Source organism: Hyperoodon ampullatus (assembly GCF_949752795.1).
Source record: "Hyperoodon ampullatus genome assembly, chromosome: 5".
NCBI lineage: Eukaryota > Metazoa > Chordata > Mammalia > Artiodactyla > Ziphiidae > Hyperoodon > Hyperoodon ampullatus.
The window spans coordinates 33707091-33735018 of record NC_136918.1 but is presented as its reverse complement, the minus strand read 5'-3'; the positions used below and the strand labels follow the sequence as shown (position 1 = coordinate 33735018).

Sequence of the window (27928 nt, the reverse complement as noted above, 5' to 3'; positions counted from 1 at the left end):
TTCTTTTCCCACAGAGTTCTTTTTTAAGGCTTTAGTTCTTGAATATACACAATTCTATAGATACAAATGTAGCAAGAAACACTTTAAAAATCTGTCTTCTAAGTTAGCATTCTTCATGCCTGAAAACATGCATTGATCTTCTTTTCCTCTTGACTATGACTTTTATTCACAACCATGTTAAATAGCTGAATAACAGCATTATTATTTTCTTTTTAAACCAGTTGGGCTAGTGAGGTGGAGTCAGAGAGAATGTTGATTCACCCCTGACTAGGTTTGTTCAGCACTTTGTATTTCCTTCAGTATGGTTCAGTTATTGACAAAAATTAGTTTACCTCTCATTATTTTGAAGCCCTAACTTAGAGTTTATTAGCCATAATGGAGAAGTCTTATTAAAAGAAAATGTTACAGACCTAGTTAAACTCTCTTTGTGGAGATGAATGAACTGTTGGGCTACTGCAGTATGAGCTCCTGGCGTTCTGATTGCTGAAGCCAGACAGCACTGGCGTGGGCAGAGCTTGCCAAGCAAGATTAAGCAGGGAAGTTCAGATTGCTGTGACTGACATTCTCCGTTTTAACAAAGCTTTCAGAAGCCAGATTTTGTTTTTTCTTTGCAAAATTGTTAATAATTCACATTAAAAGATATGATAACATAAAACACATATAAAAAGTTTGACTGTTTAACAAAACATCCCAGAAAAGATATAAAAGAAATCATACACATACATACATACATACCTACATATAAAACTATACTGTAACTTTTAAAAAATATTTTGTTTCGGGGGATAAGAGAAGTCATCCAGAAAAGTAACTCCATTTAAACATTATACTTTAGAACTGAAATATAAAGAATCAGAGTCTTTAAAATGAAAATTGCATCATTTTCAGTTAATTGTAGGTATTTCGTGTGTGTGTGAGTATCCCTCCCCCTCAAATCCATATACAGTGTTGTTAGTTTATAGTGTCTATAGTTAAAAGAAGAATGTTTACCATTTGTTTTGACAAGTTTCTAGTTTAACAAATTGGGAATCTCTTGAAGTGGTCTTATTCTTATTTAGGTATAATTATTGATTGGATCAACATGTGAATCACGCGACTCACAGTTTGACAAACTATATAAGTAGTACAGACAACCTGTGCTTTAGGGGTTCAGATAAAATAGACCAGTGAGGAGTCAGATTGGTGGCCCTGTGAGTTAGATTTAGTTCATGTGTTACATGGGAGTCAAGTGTCATCGCAGGAACTATAGAGCAGAAGCATGATGGAAGCCAGGACCAGGAAAAAAATCTGGGGTGTACTGAAGTTGGGAATCTTTGGGGAAGGATAGGTAGACAGATACACATATAGTTCAGAAACACACAGAGCAGCAAGTTAAAAATCAGGCAGACATGAAGCCATTAGGATCATGGCAGGTGCTGGATACCAGGAGAAGCAGTATGTCAGATTTGCTAGTTTAAAAGCACCAGGAGGAGGAAGGTACTTCAGGATAGTTAAAATGCTAGAAATTCCTAGAAGTCATCATTATCATAAACCTAATAATACTGTCAGATAGATTTATTGAGTACCTATTCTCTGCCAAGCACTGTATTAAACACAGTACATAAATTATCTCACTTTATCATCACAGCAGTTCTGTGAAGAGGGTACTATTACTCCTTTTTTAAAACAGATAAGGAAACTGAGGGTCAAAATGATTAAGTAATCTGCCCCAATGTACACAGCTAGTTTAAGACATAATTTAGGTCTTCAAAGTTCATGCCCTTAACCACTATGCTATTAAAAGAGTAGATCAGGCACCAGGAACATTTTTAGTTGACAAAAAATTTGGTTTTAAACATGGAGGTTTTTATTTTGTTCAGGTAAGAGCAGAGCCACTCCTGGACCTAGACTTATCGCTTGCAGGCAGTTGGGTATGTCAGAATGAGATGAAGTCTATGGATGGAGGAGTAAGAGGAAATTCCACCTGATGTGGAATGAACAAAGGCAAGATGAACAACATGTAAATGACCATTCTGAGTAGAGCAGAAAGGGGTGGGTAGAGTGGGAATGAGGAGATAAGAGTAGAAAGCTTGATTTTAGAATTATATTGTCAAACCTTGATGCCGAATGAGGGGGGTGTCAAATTTATTTTGTAAGCATTATTTAAAAACTGCATTTTAACTGCCATGTTGGAGGAATATTATTGTTTTGTGAAGAAAACTAGAAATTTGGCAAATGTGTTACTTTTTTGTTAACTATATATAACTAATAAAAAAATTATAGTTTATACACATAATTGCACATTTATTAATCAAGTTTACTTTCAGGTATTAAAAAATCTTTTAAACAAATAAAACAACATTGTTAAGCTTCATGGAATATATTATTACTTCATTTTCACCAAGTATATCAGAAATAGGCAAAACTTGGAAACCACTGAATATTACAGTGAAACAAAGAAAATTAAGTTTTCTGGACTTTAGAGCCTCTTCTTTGAGCAGTATAGGATGAACTAATTTTCAGAAAAAGAACTAAAAAAGGACTCCCAAAATTTAATTTCACACATAGAACTTCCTGATTTTTTAAATGTTACTTCTGACAGCAGTTTCTCATTTTTGATGTTTTGGTTTTTCTTTTTTTAACCATTTTCAATTACTTTAGAAAATATGGTTAGTCTAGAATGACGTAAGTTTCTCTACTCTTTCCCTTGTTAGTTTGCCTTCCCTTAGTGTGGCTTTTTCCCTGCTTCCTCCCCAACCCCCAAATTATTTTACATTCTGCAGAAGATGAAGCTTTAAGACAGTTGAGTGTAGATCTGATGTTTTGTTTTACAAATCCTTTGGCACCATTTTCTTTTGGAAAAATACTCAATTACTTCCTTGAAGTCATTCCTTGATGTCATACACCTTTAGGATTCTCCAATATTGAAGCTGGCTTTTTGACAACTACTACTACTTATTATTCCAGAGCCCAGTTGAGTGAATGACCAACATTCTTGCCTTTCAGATCTTGAATTCATTAAGTTTCAGATGTCTGGAGTGGCTGACAACACAGTTTTAAAATTCGTTGATAAAGTTTTTCATTTCACTGACTGACTTTGAATGACACTTTAGGCTCAGAATTCATATATTTTATTTGGGCCTTTGGTGGAAGAGTGGCTGACAAAATGTACTGTCTGATTTGGACTCAGGCATGGTGAAGAAATTGGATTTAAAATATTTAGGGCAACCTAAATTTACTTTTCAAGGTCATTCATTTTAACGTTTCTGGATACTTTAGATCTTTAGATGTTGTTATCTCTGAAGAGTTTCTGTTTTAAAAAAAATGTCTAAAGTGTCATCATCATTTTCAACCCCAATTTGAATTTGTTGAAAGCATCTTGACATTCTTTGAAAGCAGCCACAATAATACTAACAGCTTCTGCATATTTTGTAGTTTGTTTTGCTCTTCTGTAGATCTTTTGGAGAGAGTCTAACTTCATGATACTGTTGTGAAGCAAATGGAGGTCATAGGATTGATATCCTAAGGCAGTACTAGGTGCTTGCCTATCCAGCTTTATCTCCCAGGGCTGCTTTTATGCTGTTTGCATTATTAGTCATTGATGAAAATACTTCTTGCTCTTTATTTCCTGTAGAAGTCTGAGTTGTCTCCTCTTCGTAGCTATGTTAAAAAGCTGATAGACAAATTAAAGTTTATTGTTCAACCCCCTCCGCCCATATATTTTCACCCCCCTGTAAATTCTTTACAGGGCTTAATTTGTTCTTCTTTACCTACATTTCATTATCTGTTTTGACTTTGACTTTCTAAGGGTGTTTAAAGAATTACTGCTTTCAGTGTTCATTTTTAATTATTCCAGAAAATATATTCAGTCAACTCTTAATTTCCTTTGGGAATTGACCAGATTGACAAATGCAGTTGTGAAAAAATAAAATGATTACCAACACAAAAAGAGCAACATATTTATTGCTGTTGTTTGAATAACATAGTGTTCTGTGTTGTGCTTACATAATAAACACTCTTCATCCTTAAAAATCAGTCGGATATGTTCTTGCCTACTTCATCTAACTTTTAGTTCTTTATACTTGTATAGAGGGGAGGGACATGGAGTCTGATCAGCTGAAACTCTAGAGTCTTGAGGTCTAATTTTATTCCTACAGAAAAATAAACCTGTTATTAAGATACTTTATTTTTTTATATGAGAATTGGGGGAAATGGACAGTGGACTCATGGGAACCTAGAACTGAAAGATCATTTTAAAAGGTTAGGATTCAGTGACAAATGCAAGGGTTTTCCCTTATGCGGAAGCCGTGGACATAAATATTAGGGACTGGCCAGGAGACATTTGAGGGGCTGTGATTAAGGGGATGAGATGCTAATCAAGGGTGGAGAAGAGAATGATTGTTACAGTGAGTGGTAGAGACTACCTTACCAAAAGTATTGCTTGATGCTCTGCTTAATCAGTGAGACTTCTAGATTATTATTTAGTAGAATTTGCTCAGTGACTAACTAATATTACCTAGGCTTTTTATGATATTAAGAAAAAGGTTGCAGCCAAGAAATAGACAACTATAACAGACTCTTTTAGCAGAATAATAGCATTTTGGGTCATTTCTTCCCTTGTATGTGGTATTTTCTATTTCTAAGCTATTGCATTTGCATTGTTTTTATGTCTTGGATGAAAGTTCTTGAATAGTAAATATGTCCCTGAATATTGTGTATAAACTTAAAGTTTTCATTAAATCATTAACTGTACTGAATTGAGTTGAAGCTACTGGCTCTGTAACAGTCACGATTTATTTGCTTAGCAGTGTTTGGGTTTTAGATTAATTAATTAGCTATTAAATTTTTTTCCACTGCAGGAAATTAACTTCTGAAACAAATCCCAATCTTTCTTTTTCTCCTTCATTGAAAGAATTGCTTTTATAATGAGATGATGAGGGTCTGAATTTACAAACAAGACATTGAGACTAGAAATCGAATGAAATGGCTATGAAAGACATTTCAAAGGAAGAATAAATATAGGTGAAATTTAATAACAATTTAAATGGAAGGAACTAAAGGAGCAAAACTAATACAGGGTAGTGATTTTAAGCTTTTCTTGTGGAACCCTCGTTTTCAAAGGAAATCCTACATGAAGCAACATCAGTAGTCAATTAAAAAACAAGACAGATGATTTCAAGTAGTTTCCTTGGCTCTTGATAAGTTGACAGATGTTACCAATACTACTTAGTTGTTATTTATTCAAGGAGACAATGCCAAATTTGAAGTGACTGAAGAATTAGCCTCTGTGGAACAACTATAGGCAGTATTTTCAAAACGGAATTATATACACTTTAAATGGTTGAATTGTATGGTATGTGAATTAGATCTCAATAAAGCTTTTTTTTTTTTAAATTAATACATGAGAAAACATTATTTCAATATAAATGTGACATGGACTCCACTAAGATGTGTTGCAGCTGATGGTGGGAGAAATATGTGTGGAGCAGAAAAAAGTTTAGTTGGCCTAATTTACAAAGCTTGAGAAAATGTAAAGCATTTAAAGCTTATGGCTATTCATTGTATTACATGAGCAGAATTTTGTGGAAGACATTTGAATATATTATGTGTCACTGAACCAGTAGTGTCAACAGCAAACTTCATTTTGCTCTGGCAGACTTAACCATGAATTTCTTTCTTATATAGAAACTGAATATCCTGACTTATTCTACTATACAGCAGTTTAATATCTTAAAATTGGTAAAGTTTTATTGGGAGTTTTTTTTTTTTTTTTTTGCGGTACGCGGGCCTCTCACTGTTGTGGCCTCTTCCGTTGCGGAGCACAGGCTCCGGACACGCAGGCTCAGCGGCCATGGCTCACAGGCCCAGCCACTCCGCGGCATGTGGGATCTTCCCGGACCGGGGCACGAACCCCTGTCCCCTGCATCGGCAGGCGGACTCTCAACCACTGCGCCACCAGGGAAGCCCTATTGGGAGTTTTTGAGTGTAGAGCCAAGGTTGAAATTTTTTTGAATGAAAACAACCACTCTAAACCACTGTTATTTGAATACTGAAGAATGGCTTTGGAAAATTAGCTTTTGCTGAAGACTTGAAAATGTTTCTTCATAAATTCATCCTAATATTACAAGGGGAAAACGGTACTTACAGTGACACTTCTACTGTGGCAAAGTCGTTTTGACAGCCGTTAATGTTGAATCACAAAATGCTGCTTTATACACTTTCCATTGTTGTTACAAGTTTCAAGAAGCACAATCTCTGTTCCCACACAAATATGGGGCAGATCATTTTCCAAGTTCAGACCACACTTTGATCAGTTTTTGGACCTTGATGCAAGTGCAAAAGAAATTTCCATATTTCAAAATTCATTAAATTAACTTCACCTAATCTTCATTCGGAAGTAATTAATCTGTAATGTGATGGCGTGTTAAAAGGCACATATCAAGAAAAGAATCTAATAGATTCTGTAAATCCCTTCCAACTGATGAATAGTTCTTAAAATTATATTTTCATGGATATCAGTACCTATCTTTGTGACAAAACAATTTCAAAGGTAGAATACTTGTAAAATCTCATTGCAGATTAGCATTAGCAGATAAACATTTGCAATTGACTTTGATGACAGGGAATACTAACTTTGAATCCCAATTCAGCAAAATGCTACCACTTCCTTTAAAAAATAATTCCAGTCTTCTCATTAGTACATCTGTATGGTGAAAAATTGTATTCTATTATCATCATCATTGTCATCATCAGTATTATCATTATATTTTGAATTTCACCAATAAAATATTGGGTTGGCCAAAAAGTTGGTTTGAGCTTTTCCATGACATTTCGCGGAAAAATCAGAACGAACTTTTTGGCCAACCCAATATATGGAAGTTGTTTTCTCTCGTTGTACGAGTATGCATACAATATCCTTGATTGTATGTCTCTGCCCTTTTAGAACAAGTTTGCTGATCTCTGTACAAGTTTATTCCTTGAACGTCCTACTCAGACTTCGGCTTTGTTGGTGATCTTGTCATTCATTCTTCCTCACTCTTGGACTAGTGGTTACTAAACTTCAATCTCCTCATGATTTCAGTTTTTCATTTTCCAAGCATACTTCCTGCTCATGCCTCTAGTACTTAGGTTTCAACAATCTTTTGTCTCCACTAGTGCCTTCAGTCCAGTGATTCTACCTCCTTTTCACTATTCCTGTTTTCATCATATCTTCATTACTTTTCTTACCCAGTGTAAATTTTTTTTCATTTATTTTAATCACTCCCTTGCTTACACTCAGACCTCTTGCGCTCTCTTGTATATAGTATTCACTTGGCTAAGTTACAACTTTGGGAAATTTATTAGTTTTTAAATTATTATTTTTGTAGAGTTCAATAGGTTGATCTTTTATTTGTTCTTCCAGTTTTATTAATTGACATGCAGTACTGTGTAAGTTTAAGGTGTACAGCATAATGATTTGACTTACATACATCATGAAATGATTACGACAATGTTTAGTGAACATCTATCATCTCATATAGATACAAAATAAAAGGAAAATAAAAAAATTATTTTTTCCTTGTGATAAGAACTTTTAGGGTTTACTCTCTTAGCAACTTTCATATATAACATACAGCAGTGTTAATTATATAAATCGTGTTGTATATTATAACCCTCCTACTTACAACTGTAGGTTCTACCTTTTCACCACCTTCATCACCATACAAAGATACTACATTATTACTGTGTATTTTCCCTACATAATACATTTCATCCCTATGACTCATCTAATTTTGTAACTGGAGGTTTGTACCTGTTAATTTCCATCACATTTTTAACCCATCCCCCACCCCCCTACCCTGGCAGCCACCTCTTTGTTCTCTGTGTCTGTGACTGTTTCTGTTGGTTATGTTTGTTCATTTGTTTTGTTTTGTAGATTCCACATATAAGTGAAATCATAAGGTATTTGTCTTTCTCTGATGTATTTCACTCTGGCAGGATTTCTTTTCTTTAATGGCTAAGTAATATTCCAATGTATCTATATACCACATCTTCTTTATTTAGTAATCTATGGTTGGGCACTTAGGTTGCTTGTCTATCTTGGCTATTGTGATTAATGCTGCAGTGAACATAGGGATGCATATATCTTTTCAAAATATTAGTGTTTTTGTTTCCTTTGGAAAGATAGCCAGAAGTGGAATTGCTGGGTCATATGGTAGTTCTGTTTTTAATTTTTTGAGGAACCTTCATACTGTGCATAGTGGCTGCACCAATTTACATTCCTACCAGCAGTGCACAAAAGTTCACTTTCGTCACATCCTCACCAACACTTACTGTTTCTTGTCCTTTTGATAATAGCCATTCTGACAGGTGTGGGGTGATATCTCATTATTATGGTTTTGATTTGCATCTCCCTGATGATGAGTGATGCTGAGTATCTTTTCATGTGCCTATTGGCCATCTGTGTCTTCTTCAGAAAAAATGTCAATCAGGACTTCTGCCCATTTTTTAATCTGTTTTTTTCTGTGGTTTCTTTTGTTTGTTTATTTTGGGGGGGTGTTGAGTTGTGTGAGTTCTTTGTATATTTTGGATATTAACCCCTTATCTGATAAATCTTTTGAAAATATCTTCTCCCATTCAGTAGGCGGGCTTTTCATTTTGTTGATAGTTTCCTTTGCTGTACAAAAGCTTTTTAATTTGGTGAAGTCCCATGTGGGAAATTTAACTCTTTCCATCTCTAGAATAAAACAGAAAGCTGTGCTTGAATTAGGAGCACTTTTAATTTTGAGTGGGCCCTTAATGCCTACTGGAATTTATTTCCTTAGTCTGTTCATTCTACCACTCATCTAGATGGGGGGTCCGTATTTCAGCCAACGGACTAGTTCCACCTGCTGCCTGTTACAGTAATTAAAATTTTATTGGAACATAGCCATACCCATTCCTTTATGTAATGGCTGTGGCTGTTTTCTCTCTATAATAGCCGAGTCCAGTAATTGTGACAGAGGTTGTGTGATCCTCAAAGTCTAAAATATTTACTGTCCCATCTTTTACAGCTTTATGCTTGCCAACCTTTCTCCCAAACAGGTATTTCTTAGTTTCTCCTTTCTATGACTCTCTAACATTTCCTCCTTCCCTCTCACTTTCAGCTGATTACTTGCTTCCTGTTTCACTGAGAACATCAAAATAATCAAAGAGAACTTTATCCTAGTATTATATCTGTTCATCTGTGAGTTGGAAGGTTTTGATCTTTTGGAGGAAGATGGGTTAATAGTGATTTGTTTTATTTTGCAAAGTAGCTGAGGATTTTCCAGTATTTTATATAGATAGGCATATGGATAGTTTAAATTTTCATCATTTTTTTCATCTTAAGGGAAATACGTTTTGTTGACTTTCGACTTTCTTTCATTATTTTAAATTAGGTCATAAGTTACATACAATAAGCTTTACCAATTTTAGTGTATACATACACTATATATGTAAAAGTATAAACATACACATTTGTGTAACCCACCACCCACAATCAAGATATAGAACAGTCTGTCACTCCCCCAAAATTTCTCTGTGTTTTTTTAGGTCAGCCTCTCCCCTACCCCCACCCTGTGGCAAACACGGATATATTTTTCTGTCTCTTTAGTTTTGCCTCTTCCAGAATATCATATAAATTGAATCATACGTTATGTAGCCATTTGAGTCTGGCTTCTTCCACTTATCCTAGTGCATTTGAGAGTCATTCCTGTTGTTGATGCATGAGTAATTAATTTTTTTAAGTTGTTGATCAGTATTCTGTCATATGGATATATCACAGTTGGTGCATCCATCCCCCAGTTGAGATGTATTTGGGTTGTTACCAGTTTTTGGTGATAATGAATAAAGCTTCCATAAATATTTGTTATAAAAATTTGTATACAGCTTTTTTCGTGAACATGTTTTCATGTTGCTTGGGAAACTACCTAGGAATGGAATTGCTGGGTCATATGGTAAGTGAATGTTTAATTTTATAAGAAACCACCAAATTGTTTTACAAAGTGATTGTACCATTTTGCATTCCCATAATGACTTTCGAGAGTTCCAGTTGATCTGCATCATTGACTATACTTCCTATTGTCAGATTTCTTTATGTTAGCCATTCTAATAGGTGTGTACTAGTATCTAATTATGGTTTTAATTTGCATTTCCCTAAGGACCAAACATGTTGAGCATTTTTTCATGTGCTTATTTGCTGTCTTCAGGTATATATACAAAATTTGATGGGAGGGATCTAAAGTGTCTCTCCAATTCTTTTGCCCATTTAAAAAAATTAGATTATTTTCTGATTGTTGAGTTTTCACTATTCTTTATATATGTGTGTGTGTGTATGTATATATATATATATATATATATATATATATCAGATATGTGATTTACAATTTTTTTCCTCCCATGGACTTGTTTTTTTCACACTGATAGAAACCCATTGTTTTCTTTATTTATTATTATTTTTTTTAATTAATTAATTTATTTTTTATTAGTTTCTGCTTTATAACAAAGTGAATCAGTCATACATACACATCTGTTCCCCCCATTGTTTTCTTAATAGACCTCTTGGTATCTTCCAAGATAACATTGCATTTAATTTTATTTTTATATACAATATTAACTTCACATTTCTAACTGTATTGCAAAATAAAGAGTAAAATGGTAATGAAATACTTACATTAATGTAAGTATTTTCTGAAGTATGCAGAAATCCAAAAACAAAAATTTGCCCACAATATTATGCTTTATTTTTCTTCCTTATACTGAACATAAGTTTTATTATATATTTCAAAGAACAGTATGAATATTTTTATATTTAGTAGGTAATAAAGTATTCTCACATAACATCTATTATCTAAAAACTGGTTAAACTGCTTATTTCACATAAATCAGTGTTAGTACCAAACGGAAGCACTAAAAGAATTTAACTTACATCATATGGAAAATAAATTATCTTTGGAAAATATTTTTAGTATCTGACTTATTTTAATTATATAGAAGGTAATTTATCAGATTTGTGCTTTGCTTGCAACAGTTAAAGTGCTGTTACCACATTATATGTTAAATTAATGGTGCATTCTCAGTAAGCAAAGACCCTTATTCATATTGAATAATCTAAAAGTACATAATGAAATTCATAGAGACCTGATAATATCGGAGAGAATTGGTATGTAAAAATGTAGAACTACTATTGTAAAAGTGTATAGTTGTTGGTACTAAGTATTAAATTTTAAAGCACTAAGGCAGTTTGCTTGTCACTGACCATTTTTGAGAGTAGACAGGAAATGGGGAAGAGAACAATCATTTCTAATTTTGAAAAGCCGGTGTCCTGGGTTTGCTGTAAAATAACCCAGACTCAAGGTTGCTTAATCCATTTGGGGATTTAGGTTATCAACGCTCACACTATTTGCTCAGAAAGAGGGTGAACCCTCTTTAAAAGAAGATAGCATCATCTAGAGCCTGTAAAATTTTTTATATACAGTGTTTTGCATTCAGTCAAGAATTTACAGTGCATACCAAGTGATAGGATGGAATCATAGAAAGGCAAGAGAATAAAAAGATAATAAAAACAATCTCTCAGGTTATCTAGATATTAGAGTTACCAGAGAAGGGCTTTACAATTTACACTGTGACTAATATGTTTAAAAAAATAATAGGGACTTCCCTGGTGGCACAGTGGTTAAGAATCCACCTGACAATTCAGGGAACACGGGTTCAAGCCCTGGTCTGGGAAGATCCCACATGCCTCGGAGCAACTAAGCCCGTGCGCCACAACTACTGCAGCCCATGCGCCTAGAGCCCGTGGTCTGCAACAAGAGAAACCACTGCAATGAGAAGCCCTCTGACCTCAACAAAGAGTAGCCCCCGCTCGCCGCAACTAGAGAAAGCCTGTGCGTAGCAACGAAGACCCAACGCAGCCAAAAATAATAAATAAATAAAATAAATTTATAAAATAATAATAATAATAATAATAATAGAAAAGACACAGGAAATAGAAGAAAAGATGGAGAATTTTACCAAAGAATTGTAAGCTATAAACAAGAGGCAAATGAAAATTCTAATACTGAAAAATACAGTAATTGATATAGAGAACATAGCACATGGGTTTAGTGGAATAATAGAGGCAGTAAAGGAGAAGGTTAGTGAAATGGAAGACATCAATAGAAAATATCACAGGGAGGTAACCTTTCTTAACTGGGATATAGAAACTGTTAGTCATAATAGAAAAAATTAATACATTGGGTTACATTAACATTAAGACCCTTTTTCCCTTAAAGACACCATTAAGAAAGTGAAAAGTAAGCCTGATACGTATGTACAGGATTCCTACTAATAAGAAAAACACAAGCTAGTAGAAAAGCGTACAGAATGTTGAACAGACACTTAACACACACCAAGAAAGGATACCAAGGTGATCAGGAAACATATGAAAGGGTTCTCAGTTTCATTAGCCACCAGGAAAATTACTTCAGATTGCAATCTGATACCACTTGTACACACTTCAGAATGGCTAAAATGAAGAATACAGGTGGTACAAAGTACACTAGGCCCTCTGTATCTGCAGTTTTGCACCCATGGATTCAGCCAGTCACAGATCAGAAATGCTCCATGATCTTCAGTTGATTGAATTCTGGCATCTGTGGACTTTGGTATCCAAAATCCAGGGATTCCTGGATCCAAGGGTCTCCTTGGTTACTGGATACTGAGAGATGACTGTACTTGCTAGGATGTAGAGCAATTGGAACTCGTATATTATGCTGGTGGGTACGTAATTTGGCACATCCACTTTAGTAAACTATCTACCAAGGCTGCACATATACAAACTCTGTGATCTGTCATTTTCACTCTTAGTTTAATGCTTATGTAGTATAATATATTCACCAAAAGACATGTACCAGAATGTTAAAGCAGCATTGTTATGAACAGACCAAACTTTCCATCAAGAGTTGAATGAATAAATTGTAGTACATTCATATGATGGAATACTAGACACAGCATTATAAAAGCATAACATTGAATGGAAGAAGCCAGACACAGAAGAATACATACTGTATGACTCTATGTGAAGTTCATAAACAAGGCAAAAAGAATTGTTTGTTAGACATCAACGTAGCCATTACTAATGGAAAAGGGGTAGAAGTGCTTCTGCAGTGCTCCTAACTCATAAGAGTAGTGTTCTTTTTCTTGGTTGGGATGCTCATTACACAGGTCTGTTCACTTTGAGAAAACTCATCAGACTATATTTATGTTTGATATAGTTTTGTGTAGGTATATTACATTTCAAGAAATTTGCTTTCAAAATATGGTGAGAGTACTTTCTGTGTACTTTTTTATGTGCTTTAAATTTAATTTCCGTAATAAGCAGTTAAGGCAGAACTAATCTCTGGTGTTGGGAGCATTTGTTTGCTTTTCTGTATGGCTGTTATATTCCAGTAAAAAGTTTACCTGATAATAAGAAAGGAAGAAAGAAAGAATTAGTTGAAATAAAATTTGCCAAGTGATGATAATTATTAAAACTGAGTGATGGGTACCTGAGGACTCTACCTTCTTCTCTACTTTTGTGTATGTTTGAAGATATACATAATAATAATAAAGGTAAACTATAGGGACAGACATCGGATAATTGTTTGCCTGGAGAATGCGAAGGGAGTGTGGAGTAACAGGAAACTGTGGTTTTAGGTAAATTCATTCTTATTATCGTGGTGATGCTTTCAAAGGTGTATTCATTTGTGAAAATTCGTCAAATAGTGTAAAAAAGGAAGCAAACTTAGGTTCCAGCCATTCCACTACTATCATTTTCCTGGACATTTCCTGTCACTTCCCGACACTGGCAAACACGTAGTACTTGCGAAATGAATTGATGAAAGCCTGGGTGAGACTTGATGTATTATTGGTCCACAGTTTGGATTGCTCTGAGATAAACCATGAGGTACATAATTTGGTGCTAAAAACAAGGCCACCAGGGTTCAATACTGGGCCTGGTTTATTATCACCATGACTTTGGGCAGAAGTTTCCTAGCCTTGAAAAAGAAAAAGAAGAAAAGAAAAGAAGCCCAGAAAAAAAATGAAAGAACTCTTTCTTCATTTTCTTTTGTGGTGGGGGGGGGAGGTGGTGACCCCAGTGTGTTACTTTGTCAGAGTTTCTAAAGTTTAAAATGCAGGCATTGAAGTTTCTCCCTGACCTCCATGCTAAGGAAAGAAAACCACTTTATACTTATAGAAAAGTGGGGTTTAAAAAATTTGCTACCCAGAAAAATTACTACTTTCATTAATTAACTAAGGCCTTTTAGGTTTTTGCCAGTTTTATTTAACTGACATGTCTTCATGATACTGTGGCAACTTCACAGTTTTTACTTAATAACCTAATTTGTACTTCATAGGTTGTGGTTTAGTCTCAGATGATTTCCTATAAAATATAGTTTCCTGTATAGTATATGGGTTCTTCTTAGACTGATAAATGAACTTTCTAGCCTCCTATATGCCAAAGATATTCTTTTTAGTTTGTTTATTTTTAAAATTTTACTGTACCTTCATTTTATTACAGAAAGTTTCCTTGTACTACCTGTTTATGGTCACACCGTACTTCCCCTACTCCCTCTCCTCCATGATTAACCCCTGACAAACACTAATGTGTTTTCCATCTTTATAATTACGCCATTTTGAGGACGTTAGGTAAATTTAATCATGCAGTAAGTGACCTTATTTCTTATATGCTCTAAAGTTTTAAGCAAATTACTGGGTGTGTGATTATGTTTCCATGTAATTATTTCAGTAATCCTCCTTGTTTCCCATTTTTCTGAATTAATTGTCTAGCCTAAGGATATTTTCATTTGGGATATATATATAGCTCAGTCACTGGGTTTTAACTGTAATCAATATGTTAATATAATGATAATCATTTACCATCAACCTCTTAATTTGTATTTTTAATAGCTAATATTTAATGAGCTATTAAAATGTGCTAGGCTTTTTCTTAAGCAAAGACAGGTTACTCACACACGTTATCTCATTTAACATTTGGTTCTGATATATGTTTTATTAATATTTTCACTTTATGGATGAGAATATCAAGTCTTAAGAGTTTAAATAACATCCTCAGTGTCTCACAGTTAAGAAATGCTGAGACCAGCACTATAACCTGGCTAGCCTGGCTCTAAAACCTGTACTCTTAAGTACTTATAGTGCTTCTCATAATAATGAATGATCTTTTTTGGTTAGTGTAGTACTTATTATACTTGTAAATTTTGTCTGATCTCCCTTTTTTATGACTTATTAAAGATAGAAAATCCCTTCTATTATCAAGTATGTTTTACTAGGCCATGTGAACATTGTCATAGATACCATAATACCTAAATATTATAGTATTTTATTATATATTATTATATTAGATGTCATAATATCTAAATATTTTGACCTAGATTTTATGAAGACTTCATTATTAAAATAATTATAAAATAATTAAAATAATTTCATTCTGATTACTAAGAACAGTAGATACCATTTCTTGAGTGTAAAGCACTTTAGATCCACTATCATGACAAAGAATTGGTTTTGGGGAGGAGTTATAGGAGAAAATGATCCTGGGGAGGAGAAGAAGCATGACAGTACTAGGAATTGAAAGATCACTTTGACTAGAGCTCAGAAAGTGAAGGGGAGGGTTGTGAAGAAAGCTCAGATATGAGAGAAAAAGGTAGGGGCCAGATGGTAGTGGACCCAGAGAGAGAGAGGGAGGGAGGGAGGGAGGGAGAGAGAGAGAGAGAGAGAGAGAGAGAGAGAGAGAGAGTGTGTGTGTGTGTGTGTGTGTGTGTGTGTGTGTGTGTGTGTGAATGTGAATCCTAGGAACAGTAGGCTTTCAACATGATCAGATATACTTAATGTTAACAAAATCTTGCTGTGATGTAGAATTAGAAAGAGATGAGAGTGAATACCATAGAGACTACTGTTAGGAAGATATTAAATAGTAGTCCAGGTCAGGGGATGATAGTATCTTGAACTTGGGTGATGACAGTGGAAAGTGGAAAGAAGTGGGCAGATTTGACAGGTATTTAGTGGGTAGAATCAGTAGGTCAGTAACATGTTAACCAGTTGAATACGGAGACGGGTATATAGAAAAGCTGTGCAGGCCTCTGGCTTGCAAAACTATATGCCATTCATACAAAGAGGGAATCTGGATAAGGACTAAGCTGTGGGTTGAAGATCACAAGTTTAGTGTGGGATATGAAGTATTAGAGATCCCTAAGTGTCATAGAAGTAGTTGTGTTCAGTAGGCAGTTTGGATGTGTGGTCTGGGGCTCAAATTAGAGAGTAATTAAAGCTATGGAAATAGATGTTTCCCTTTTTGCCAAAGAAAAGAATATAGAAGGAGAAAAGCAGGGAGCTTAGGAGGAAGCCATGAAGAACTAAAGTATTTCATGGTTGGAGGGAGGAGAGTGAGCTGGAAAGAGCATCGAGAAGGAGCAGTCAGAGAGGTTGCAAGAGTATGAATGTCATAGAAGTCAAGGGAAAAGTGAATTCAGGGACAAAGAAAGGGATCACCTAAGTTGAATGCTGTTGAGAGGTCTAAGATAACTGAAAACATTTGGTTGTATTTGGTAACCTGAAGGTGATTTACAAGAACCGTTTTGATGAAGTAAGTGCAGAAGCCAGATTAGAATGGTTGAAAAGGAAGAAGAGGATTAGTTGAAACTACCAAAAATGAGATTAATGTATCAAGTCATATTGAGCTAGTTTATGCATAAAGCTTATGTCCATATCAGTTTCTTCTATATAACTTGCCCTAATAATTACCCACATTTTAAGTAAGAATTCTTACCCATAAACAACTCAGTGTGTGCAGTGTCAGAGTTACCAGGGAGAAACACTGCAGTGGGGAAAAAGTGTGGTCTCATTGATAACTGTTATTGAAACTCCAGGCTCCTTGGGTATTGGAAAATTATCATTAGTGGAACACCTTGAAATTGTTTCTTCTTCACCATGTTATTGCTTTCTGAAATTGTAAACAGTATTTACAAAATCCTTGGTATTTTTCATGTAAGTCTTTCCTGTTCATCTTAAAATCACTCAAGTGCTGTATAGATTGTCTTCCTTTTCCAGTAGAGGGTCTCTGGTCCTTAAGGGGAAAAACAATAATGGGATTTTCTCCTAAAGATATTTCACTTAAGTGTTTTTATGTTTCTTAAGGAAATATATATCAGCTATTTTATTTTCATTTCCATTCAAGAGACATACCAGAGTACCAAAGTTGGGAACAAGATACAGAGCACGTTATCACTGTTACTGTTTAACATAATATTTGAGAATAATGGCCAGAAAAAGTAGGAAAAATATTATAGGTTAAAAATAACTGTATTACTGTAAACTTGGAAAACCCGTGAGAGTCAACTGAAAATGACTAAAAACCAGCAAATTCATTAAAATTGCAGAAAACCATATACTTTGTATGTGTACACACACAGAGTAGAAGATTTAATGGAAGTAAACACCCTTTTTATAATATCAGCAACAAGAAATGTGGAAAATTCCTTATTAGGAAATTATTAAAACACTACTGAGGACACAAAGCAAAACAACCCCACCCCCACTTTTTTCAGTGAGAAGAGTTAACATCATAAAGTACATAAAGTGTATCAATGTTCCATAAGTTAACATAAACATTTCAGGCAACTCTCCCTTCCCCCCACCATAGATACTAAGCTAATTCAGAAATGATTTGGAAAGTGGACAAACAAGACAAACCAGAGAAAAACAAAAGAAAAACAGTGAGGGGGATTAGTCCTACCAAGTGATGAAGTATATTATAAAGTCTTAATAACTAAAACTTGTTTATTCTGGCTTATGAATAGTCCCATAGAACAGAATAGAAGGTCTAGAAATAGACCTATGGAACTTACCAGTGTATGATTGTGATAAAAAATGTGATCAAGAAAAGATGAACCTTGTAGTAAATGATGTTGGAAAAACTGGATAGCCATCTGGAAAGACAGAGTTTTATCCATCACATTCTACCTCAGGATGAACTTCAAATGTATGTGATTTAATGTAAAAGATGAAACTACATACGTGTCGTTAAAAATATGGACAGATTGGGGCTTCCCTGGTGGCGCAGTGGTTGAGAGTCCGCCTGCCGATGCAGGGGATACGGGTTCGTGCCCCGGTCTGGGAAGATCCCACATGCCGTGGAGCGGCCAGGCCCGTGAGCCATGGCTGCTGAGCCTGCGCGTCCGGAGCCTGTGCTCCACTACGGGAGAGGCCACAGCAGTGAGAGGCCCGCGTACTGCCAAAAAAAAAAAAAAATGGACAGATTGGAACAGGAATGTTCTTTCTAAATAACACTCAAAATTTAATATCCATAAAATAAATGATTGATAAATTCATCTATGTAAAAATTAAAACCCTTAGTAGCCAAACAACTCCACCCCCACTATTTAAAAAAAAACAAAACAAAACTGGAACTCATACAGACAAATGACCAATCTCTTTAATAAAGCTCTTATAAATCATCAAGAAAAAGATCAGCAACCTAGTTAAAAAAAAAAATAGGTGAAAGATAGGTGCAGACAGTTCTTAGAAAATGACATGTAAGATGGTCAACGTCATACTGAAATATTGTTTTTTCACATATTAGATTTGTAGTCATCAGGAAGTTTAACAATATAGTAGTATATGGCAAGGTTATAGGGAAACAGTCACTCATACATGGCTGGAGGGGTACATATTAATATCTCTTGTGGAGACCAATTTTGGCAGTGTATTTCAAAATCACAAATATATTTATTATTTGACCAGGAATTCTGTTATTGAGAATTTATCCTGCGGATGTACCTGCAAATTTTGCATTGACAGGGTATCTATTACAGCACTATTTATAACAGGAAATGTCTGGAAATAATAGGGGATTGGTTAAATAAATTGTATGTCTATCCATCAGTGAATGATATCAGCTGTCAGAACAAATGAGCTAGCTCTTTTTCTACTGATAAGATCTCCAAATTACTGAATTAAAAACAAGATGCAGAACACAATAAAATACACTATCTTCATGTAAGAAAGAGGGAAAAATTACAAAAAGAATATGTACTTTTTTTTTTTTTTTGCGGTACGCGGACCTCTCACTGTTGTGGCCTCTCCTGTTGTGGAGCACAGGCTCCGGACACGCAGGCTCAGCGGCATGTGGGATCTTCCCGGACCAGGGCACGAACCCGTGTCCCCTGCATCGGCAGGTGGACTCTCAAACACTGCGCCACCAGGGAAGCCCTATACTTATTTTTGCTTATGCCTGTGTCAAGAAACTCTGGAAAGAAACAGACCCAAACAAATAAATGTAGTTACCTATGGAGGGGCAAAGATAAGAGGAAGACTTTTTCCTGTATACTTCTCTATATTGTTTCGATTTTGTCGGGGGGGAATCATTTAAGTATGTGATCTAATCCATAAACAAACAAGGATCCTTAAATGGCAAAACTTTAAAAGTTTTATTCTGGAATGGCTAGTTAAAAAGGGAGAGAGAGAAGAAGAGGGAAAAAATGGGAGAGGGAGAACAAGATGCAAAGAAAGATGGTAGAGTAAAAAAGGAAAATAAATACTAAAGCAGAACAAAAGACAAAGGATTAGAAATAAGGTAATCAAAAAATAAATGACTACGGAAGATGAATTTGTGTTTACATTCATTTCTGGCTGACTTAGCCATCATAATTGTTCTATTTAGGGGACCGTGAAAGTGTTTTGTTTTAAGCAACAAAGGAACATTTTTACAAATTGCTTTTAAGGCATTAATGTTTGTTAAAGTAAATTTCTTAATGTTGCTTCTGGTTAAATAAGCTTTTAATTCTTGATCTTCTACTAATATGTAGCAAATAATTTAAGCACGATTTTTCTCCATTTAATTTATTTTGAATTTAATTGCTAGCTCCTTGTGGGAAGAAATCATTTCTCATTCACTTTGTGTGGTGTCAGTTATGTTATCATTCAGTATTAAAGTTGCAACCTTATTGAGATGTAATTGGCAATATCAAAAAACCCACCCCTTTAAAGTGTACAATTCAATAGTTTATGGTATATTCACAGAGTTGCACAGCTGTCACCACAGTCTAATTTTTAGGATAACTTTCACCATTCTAAAATCCTGTACCCCTTCCTCCCAGCACTAAGCAATCTTTACTCTCCTTTCTGTCTCTATGGATTTCCCTGTTCTGGACATTTCTTATGAATGGAATCAACAGTAGGTGGTCTTTTTTGTCTAGTTCCTTTCACTTAGCATAATGTTTTCAAGGTTCATTCGTGTTGTAGCATGTACTTCTATTACTTTTTATAGCTAAATAATATTCCATGTATGAAGAGACCATATTTTGTTTATTCATTCATTAGTTCAGGGACATTTGAGTTGTTTTTACTTTTTGGCTATTATGAATAATGCTGTTAGGAATATTTGTTTTTGTGTGGAAATAACGTTTTCAGTACTCTTGGGTATATGCTTTGGAGTGGAATTGCCGAGTCATATGGTAACTCTTATGTTTAACATTTTAAGGATCTGCAAAATTGTTTTCCAAAGCAGCTGTACCACTTTACAATCCTCCCACCCAAGTGTGAGGGTTCCAGTTTCTCTGCATCCATGCTAACCCTTGTTACTGTCCTTTCTGTTTTAACTGTCCTATTGGGTGTGAAGTGGTATCTCGTGATACTGATTTGCATTTCCTTAATGAGTAGTGATGTTGAGTATCTTCTCATGTACTTATTGGCTATTTGTATATATTCTTTGGAGAAATGTTCATTCAGATCCATTACCTGTTATTAAATTAGTTTATTTGTCTTTTTATTGTTGAGTTGTAAGAGGGTTTTTTTTTGGTTTTTTTGTGGGCTTTTTTTTTCCGGTACGGGCCTCTCACTGCTGTGGCCTCTCCCGTTGCGGAGCACAGGCTCCGGACGCGCAGGCTCAGTGGCCATGGCTCACGGGCCCAGCCGCTCCACGGCATGTGGAATCCCCCCAGACTGGGGCACGAACCCGTGTCCCCCGCATCGGCAGGCAGACTCTCAACCACTGCACCACCAGGGAAGCCCTGTAAGAGTTTTTTTTTAACATACTGGATATACATCCCTTATCAGACATATGATTTGCAAATATTTTTTCCCATTCCATGGATTGTCTTTTCACCTTTTTAAAAAAAACCCGGTAACTTGAAGTTTATCATTTAATCATTTTCAAGCATACAATGTAGTGTAGTGAAGTACATTTATAACATTGTGTAACAAAATTATACACAAACAAAAATCTGTAACCATTAAGCAGTAACTCCCCTTTCCTTCCTCTGCCAGTCCCTGGTAACCTTTATTCTACTTTCTATTCCTGTGAATTTGCCTACTCTAGGTATTTCATATAAATGGAATCACGAAGTATTTGTCCTTTTTGTGCCTGGTTTCTTTCACTTAGCATAATTTATTCAAGGTTCATCCATGTTGTATCATGTATCAGAATTTCATTCCTTTTTATGGCTGAAAAATATTCCATTGTCTGTATATATCACATTTTGTTTATCCATTCAACACTTGGGTTGCTTCCATATTTTGGTTGTTGTGAATAATGCTGCTGTGAGCATTGGTATACAAATCTCTGAGTGAATCCCTGTTTGCACTTCTTTAGGGTATATACCTAGGAGTAGAACAGTTGGCTTGTATGGTAATTCTAAGTTTAACATTTTGAGGAATGGCCAAACTATTTCCCACAGCAGCTACTACAGCATTTTGTCTTTTTACTTTCTTGATAGTGTCCTTTGAAGCACAAAGTTTTTAATTTTGATGAGGTATATTTTATTTATTTTTTGTTTGTTTGCGTGTGCTTTTGGTGTTGTATCTAAGAAATCATTGCCTAATCCAAAGTCAGGATTTATTCCTATATTTTCTTCCAAGAGTTTTACAGTTTTAGTTCCCACATTTAGGCCTATGATCCATTTTGAGTTAATTTTTGTATACAGTGTGAGGTTGGGGTCCAACCCCATTCTTTTGCATATGGGTATCAAACTGTCCCAGTGTCATTGTTGAAAAGACTGTTTTTTCCCCACTGAAGTCAGTCGACTATAAATGTAAAGGTTTATTTCTAGACTCTCGATTCTATTCCTCGATATGTATGTCTATCCTTATGCCATTACCACACTATCTTACTACTGCAGCTTGATTGTAAGTTTTGAAGTTGGGAAGTCTGAGTCTTCCTACTTAGTACTTCTTTTTCAAGATTGCTTTAGCTGTTATGGATCCCTTGCATTTCCATATGAATTTTAGGATCAGGTTGTCATCTTCTGCTTTGACCAATGTGGTGTGTATTATCATTTTTAACATTAAAGTCTTCCATTTCATGAATATCATGTAGAATTAATTGAATTCTAATAAGTTCACTAATTTTCTCTTTGATCCTCTCTCACTTTCGAAGAATGACTTTAACTTCTGATCTTAATGAGCTCTATCATATACAGTCTTTATTTCAAAATATGCACCTATTCTTAAACTTCTTTTTAAAATAATACTTGTGGGCTTCCCTGGTGGCGCAGTGGTTGAGAGTCCGCCTGCCGATGCAGGGGACACGGGTTCGTGCCCTGGTCTGGGAGGATCCCACGTGCCGCGGAGCGGCTGGGCCCGTGAGCCATGGCCGCTGAGCCTGCGCGTCCGGAGCCTGTGCTCCGCAGCGGGAGAGGCCACAACAGTGAGAGGCCCGCGTACCACAAAAAATAAAAAAATAAAAAATAAAATAAAATAATACTTGTACTCTCCTTCCCTTTTCATCCTAGTTCTTCTGGGATCTTGTTATTTTGATTATTCACCATAATATTCCATTTTAGTTCAGTTTCCCACCCTTACCAATTCTTAATCTCAAATGGATTGCCTCCTATTACTTCTTACTTCCTTTTTCTCATTTCTTTCACTTTCAAACTTCCTAAATAAGTGGTCTTCTCTTCCAGCTTTTGTTGCTTCATTAGTTACCCACTTACCCCTTGGACAAGTATCTTAATTTTTCTGGACTTTCTTTTTTGTAAAAATAAGTAAATTGGTCGAGATTAGTTGTGTTAGGTCTCCATTCTAGCCTTTGAACCCTGGAGTCCTTACTCAGACTCCCTGTGTACAGAAGTGGAGCTGTTCTGTCCTGAATTTTGGGTGGCAACCTTAGAGCCATTTGCCACACCAGGATGATCCTTTGGGGGCCTCTGTGGAGCCCCCAAGAGCATAGTTTGAAGCCATTTCAAAGTCCCTTCGGCCCTAAAATTTGGTAACTCCATAGCGATTACAGAAGTTGCAGTTCTTGAAAGTTTCAAATAATTTATTTGTTGCCAAATTAAATTGTCTTGTTAGGTACCAGTTCTCCAGTATATTTTATAGTATCTCAACTCTTAGTTGCTCTGTTACTCCTCACTAAATTTTCTTTCCTTGGCTTTAATCTCATACACACAATCCCTTAAGGGGCTACTCAGCTTAGATTCTAACACAAGAAGCTTTCCCAAATCATACCATCTCATAATAACATTTTTTCCAATTATAATCCACTGTAATAATACTTTATGCCATTCATGTGGCCCTTAAAAGTTGCCTGAAGTATTTTGAGCTACATAAAGATAATTTAGGCCCAGATTCTGACCTAAAGAAATGTAATTTAGTTAAAAAAATAGATTCGTACAAAATAATTATTGGAATGAAAGTAATGAGTGCCATTGGAGAGGTACAGCTGAAGTTCTCTGGAAAGTTAAAGAAGATAAAGATGCCTTTCCTCTAGGGGAATAGGGCAAAGTATCCCAGAGGAGATGGGCTGGGCCTTGAGGGGAGTGTAGTACCTGAACACAACGGAGGTGGACTAAGGGAGCTGCGTGAATCAAGGCAGATGTAGGAAAGCATGAGATGGTAGGCTCTTCGATTTGGCTGGAGAAAAATGTTAAGAAGATAACTAGTGGGTTATAAAGTTATAAAGGTAAACCAAAGCTGGATGTAGTTCTGTTAGTTATTTCTTTCTTGTTTTTCCAATTATGTCATAAACTCTTTGAGGACAAGTAACATGTCTTATACTTTTATGGGTAGAGGAGAAGTATTCAGTAAAGTTTTGTTGACTGTATGAAGGGTAGAAACAGTGGTTTCCCAAACAAGCATTATTTAAGATAACTTCTTGTCACACCCTTCTATTTACTTAGGCTGTGGCTTTATCAGTAAAAGCCATTTTAGATCTTCTTAGTAATGGTTCATTAAAGCTGAGAAGTCCTTAATGTGATTTAAAAAAAAAAAAAAAACTGGGGGTGGTGTGGGGGTCATATGCCCAGTTAACAGCCCTCAATTTAATTCGCTCCCGAAAGGACATGAGAAATGCTGGTTTGAGTCGAGGAAAAGAGAATCAGTATAAACAAACATTACTTTTAAAACTTAGTCTCTAATTTAAGCTCTTCTTATGTTTTAATAAATTAGATTTAAAAAATATTTTCCTAGGATTCAGATTTCATTTAACCACAAATATCTTTGAAAAGACATGAAGAATTAAAAAGGTATACCCAAGAATTGTGTTGGACTATGTATGGGTAACATTTTGTTTTTTCAAAAAATTTTCTGAAATACTTTTTGTATGATTGAAAAAAGGATTAGAAACATGAGCCACTCTACTGAAACCCTGTTCATATTACTGTTAAGGTCCTGGTAATAATACCGGTCTCTATGGAAGGAGTATATTATGTACACATACAGTAAAAGGGAAATTGAGTATGCCTGCTTTCAACCTTTTCTTTCCAATGGTGTGTACCAATCTCTTTCATTTTTACAAAGCAAGATATTCTTGACAAATTAAACTGGAAGATATGTTTAGTATGAGGGAGACTTTTGCCATTTAAAAAGAACAAAGTATGGCAACGTTCAAAAGCCATTTATTTAGAGGTCCTTGTGGTAAAGTAATTCATTATTTTACAGTATTTGTTTTGTTTTAAACTTTCTGTATCATGTGCTAGGTGAAAAACCATTTCGCTGTGATGAATGTGGTATGAGATTCATTCAAAAATACCATATGGAAAGGCATAAGAGAACTCATAGTGGAGAAAAACCCTACCAGTGTGAATACTGTTTACAGGTAAGGTGCGGTTTGAATTTTTTTTAAAAATCACTTTATTGTGGTATGAGTGACATTGAAACTCTTCTATCTGAAATTAAATTATAAAACAATTCTAATAAGTTAAATTAGAAAATGTTACTACTAAAACTATTTGAAGAACTTCCTAACTGCTGTTGATTCAATTTGTAATAAACAGTTGGCTCAGCAAATTAGTTTGGAGTTGCTCATATTATTATACTTATATCTATCTTTATATTAATTCCATTTTTTTCTTTTCTTTTCTTGGTTGACCAAAATACAAACTAAAACAAAAAACTCACTTCCGAACTTTGAATTCAACAGTATTTTTCCAGAACAGATCGTGTACTGAAACATAAACGTATGTGCCATGAAAATCATGACAAAAAACTAAACAGATGTGCCATCAAAGGTGGCCTTCTGACATCTGAGGAAGATTCTGGCTTTTCTACATCACCAAAAGATAACTCACTGCCAAAAAAGAAAAGGCAGAAAACTGAGAAAAAATCATCTGGGATGGACAAAGAGAGTTCTTTGGACAAATCTGACCTGAAGAAAGACAAAAATGATTACTTGCCTCTTTACTCTTCAAGTACTAAAGTAAAAGATGAGTATATGGTGGCAGAGTATGCTGTTGAAATGCCGCATTCTTCAGTTGGGGGATCGCATTTAGAAGATGCATCAGGAGAAATACATCCACCTAAGTTGGTTCTCAAAAAAATTAATAGTAAGAGAAGTCTGAAACAGCCATTGGAGCAAAATCAAACAATTTCGCCTTTATCCACATATGAAGAGAGCAAAGTTTCAAAGTATGCTTTTGAACTTGTGGACAAACAAGCTTTACTGGACTCAGAAGGCAATGCTGACATTGACCAGGTTGACAATTTGCAAGAAGGGCCTAGTAAACCTGTGCACAGTAGCACTAATTATGATGATGCCATGCAGTTTTTGAAGAAGAAGCGATATCTTCAGGCAGCAAGTAACAATAGTAGGGAGTATGCGCTGAATGTGGGTACCATAGCTTCTCAGCCTTCTGTAACACAGGCAGCTGTGGCAAGTGTCATTGATGAGAGTACCACAGCATCCATATTAGATTCACAGGCACTGAATGTGGAGATAAAAAGTAATCATGACAAAAATGTTATTCCAGATGAGGTACTGCAAACTCTGTTGGATCATTATTCTCATAAAGCTAATGGACAACATGAGATATCATTCAGTGTTGCGGACACTGAGGTGACTTCTAGCATATCAATAAACTCTTCTGAAGTACCTGAGGTTACCCAGTCGGAGAATGTTGGATCAAGCTCCCAAGCATCCTCATCAGATAAAGCCAACATGTTGCAGGAATACTCAAAGTTTCTGCAGCAGGCTTTGGACAGAACTAGCCAAAACGATGCCTATTTGAATAGCCCGAGCCTTAACTTTGTGACCGATAACCAGACCCTTCCAAATCAGCCAGCATTCTCTTCCATAGACAAGCAAGTCTATGCAGCCATGCCCATCAATAGCTTTCGATCAGGAATGAATTCTCCACTAAGAACAACTCCAGATAAGTCCCACTTTGGACTAATAGTTGGTGATTCACAGCACTCATTTCCCTTTTCAGGTGATGAGACAAACCATGCTTCTGCCACATCAACACAGGACTTTTTGGATCAAGTGACTTCTCAGAAGAAAGCTGAGGCTCAGCCTGTCCACCAAGCTTACCAAATGAGCTCTTTTGAACAACCCTTCCGTGCTCCATATCATGGATCCAGAGCTGGAATAGCTACTCAGTTTAGCACTGCCAATGGACAGGTGAACCTTCGGGGACCAGGGACAAGTGCAGAATTTCCAGAATTTCCCTTGGTGAATGTAAATGATAATAGAGCTGGGATGACATCCTCACCTGATGCCACAACTGGCCAGACTTTTGGCTAAAAAAAATGTGTAAATAATACTGGCACTTTAGAACAGATTAATCAAGAGTGGGGTTACTCTGTGTAAAATGGAGTGCTGTACAGATTTAAGAGCAATGCGTTAAAACAAGTTAAGCTGATATGAATAGCAAGATAATCCAATAACTGCATTTTGTTTGGTTAGTCAACATTCTTTGAACTGCCTTACATGTTGTCACCTTTATAGAAGCAATGCATTATTTGTTTTAGATCAGAAACTTGCTATTCCACCTACACCAAGTTTAAAAGGAAAAAAAAAAGACTTTCGCACAATTGTTTCCTAACTGATAATATTGTACATTTTTAGGAGATTAGTAATTGTGTGAAATTTACTCATACTGTTTCTAAGTTTTTCAGCATAGTCATGGCACTTCAGCAGGGAATCTGAGTATACTTTATAGACAGAGTGAACTTAAAAGTTTAAATGTCAAGAGATTATGGCTTAAATAAATTAGTGTGTCCTATAGGGGGAAAAAGGAAACCACCTTTTAAAAAGAATGATATGCCATATACCCTTGATTTTCATTTTGCATTATATTGACATGTTTTTTTTTGAGAAAAAAAGTAATAAAAATCTGATAGTCTAAGACTCCACTATTTAAAAGCCTAATTACTTTAAAAATATGCATACTTTCAGAACTTTTACCAAAATACATAACTGTTGAAGCATTCACTTCTCTATGGAAGTATGCATATTGGTGTCAGTTTCTTTGTACAGTTGTACCTAGATATTTTTTATGATTTTTCATGTGCAAGTATCAAGGTTTTGAAGTTTTAGTAAAAAGATATTCTGTAGATTACATTCCCAAGAACATAATGCTTATACAAAATGTATATTCCACATTTTAAAGCTTAATTGTATTTTACTTTACATATACACTTCAGTTAACATAGAGCACTTAGAATCTATTTGGTATTTTTGATTTCTCAAAGTAAAAAA

General features: G+C 35.4%; 1 protein-coding gene across 1 annotated transcript in view; it reads left to right on the top strand.

The window, feature by feature from the left end:
- Positions 1-26971, top strand: part of ZNF148 (zinc finger protein 148) — a gene marked incomplete at its 3' end in the record, with an annotated part of 87727 nt that extends 60756 nt beyond the window's left edge. The window contains exons 7-8 of the mRNA XM_079704282.1: positions 24930-25048; positions 25373-26971. Coding sequence (XP_079560408.1) covers positions 24930-25048; positions 25373-26971 — 1718 coding nt within the window. The remainder of the gene's footprint in view (positions 1-24929; positions 25049-25372) is intronic.
- Positions 26972-27928: the final 957 nt, after the last annotated feature.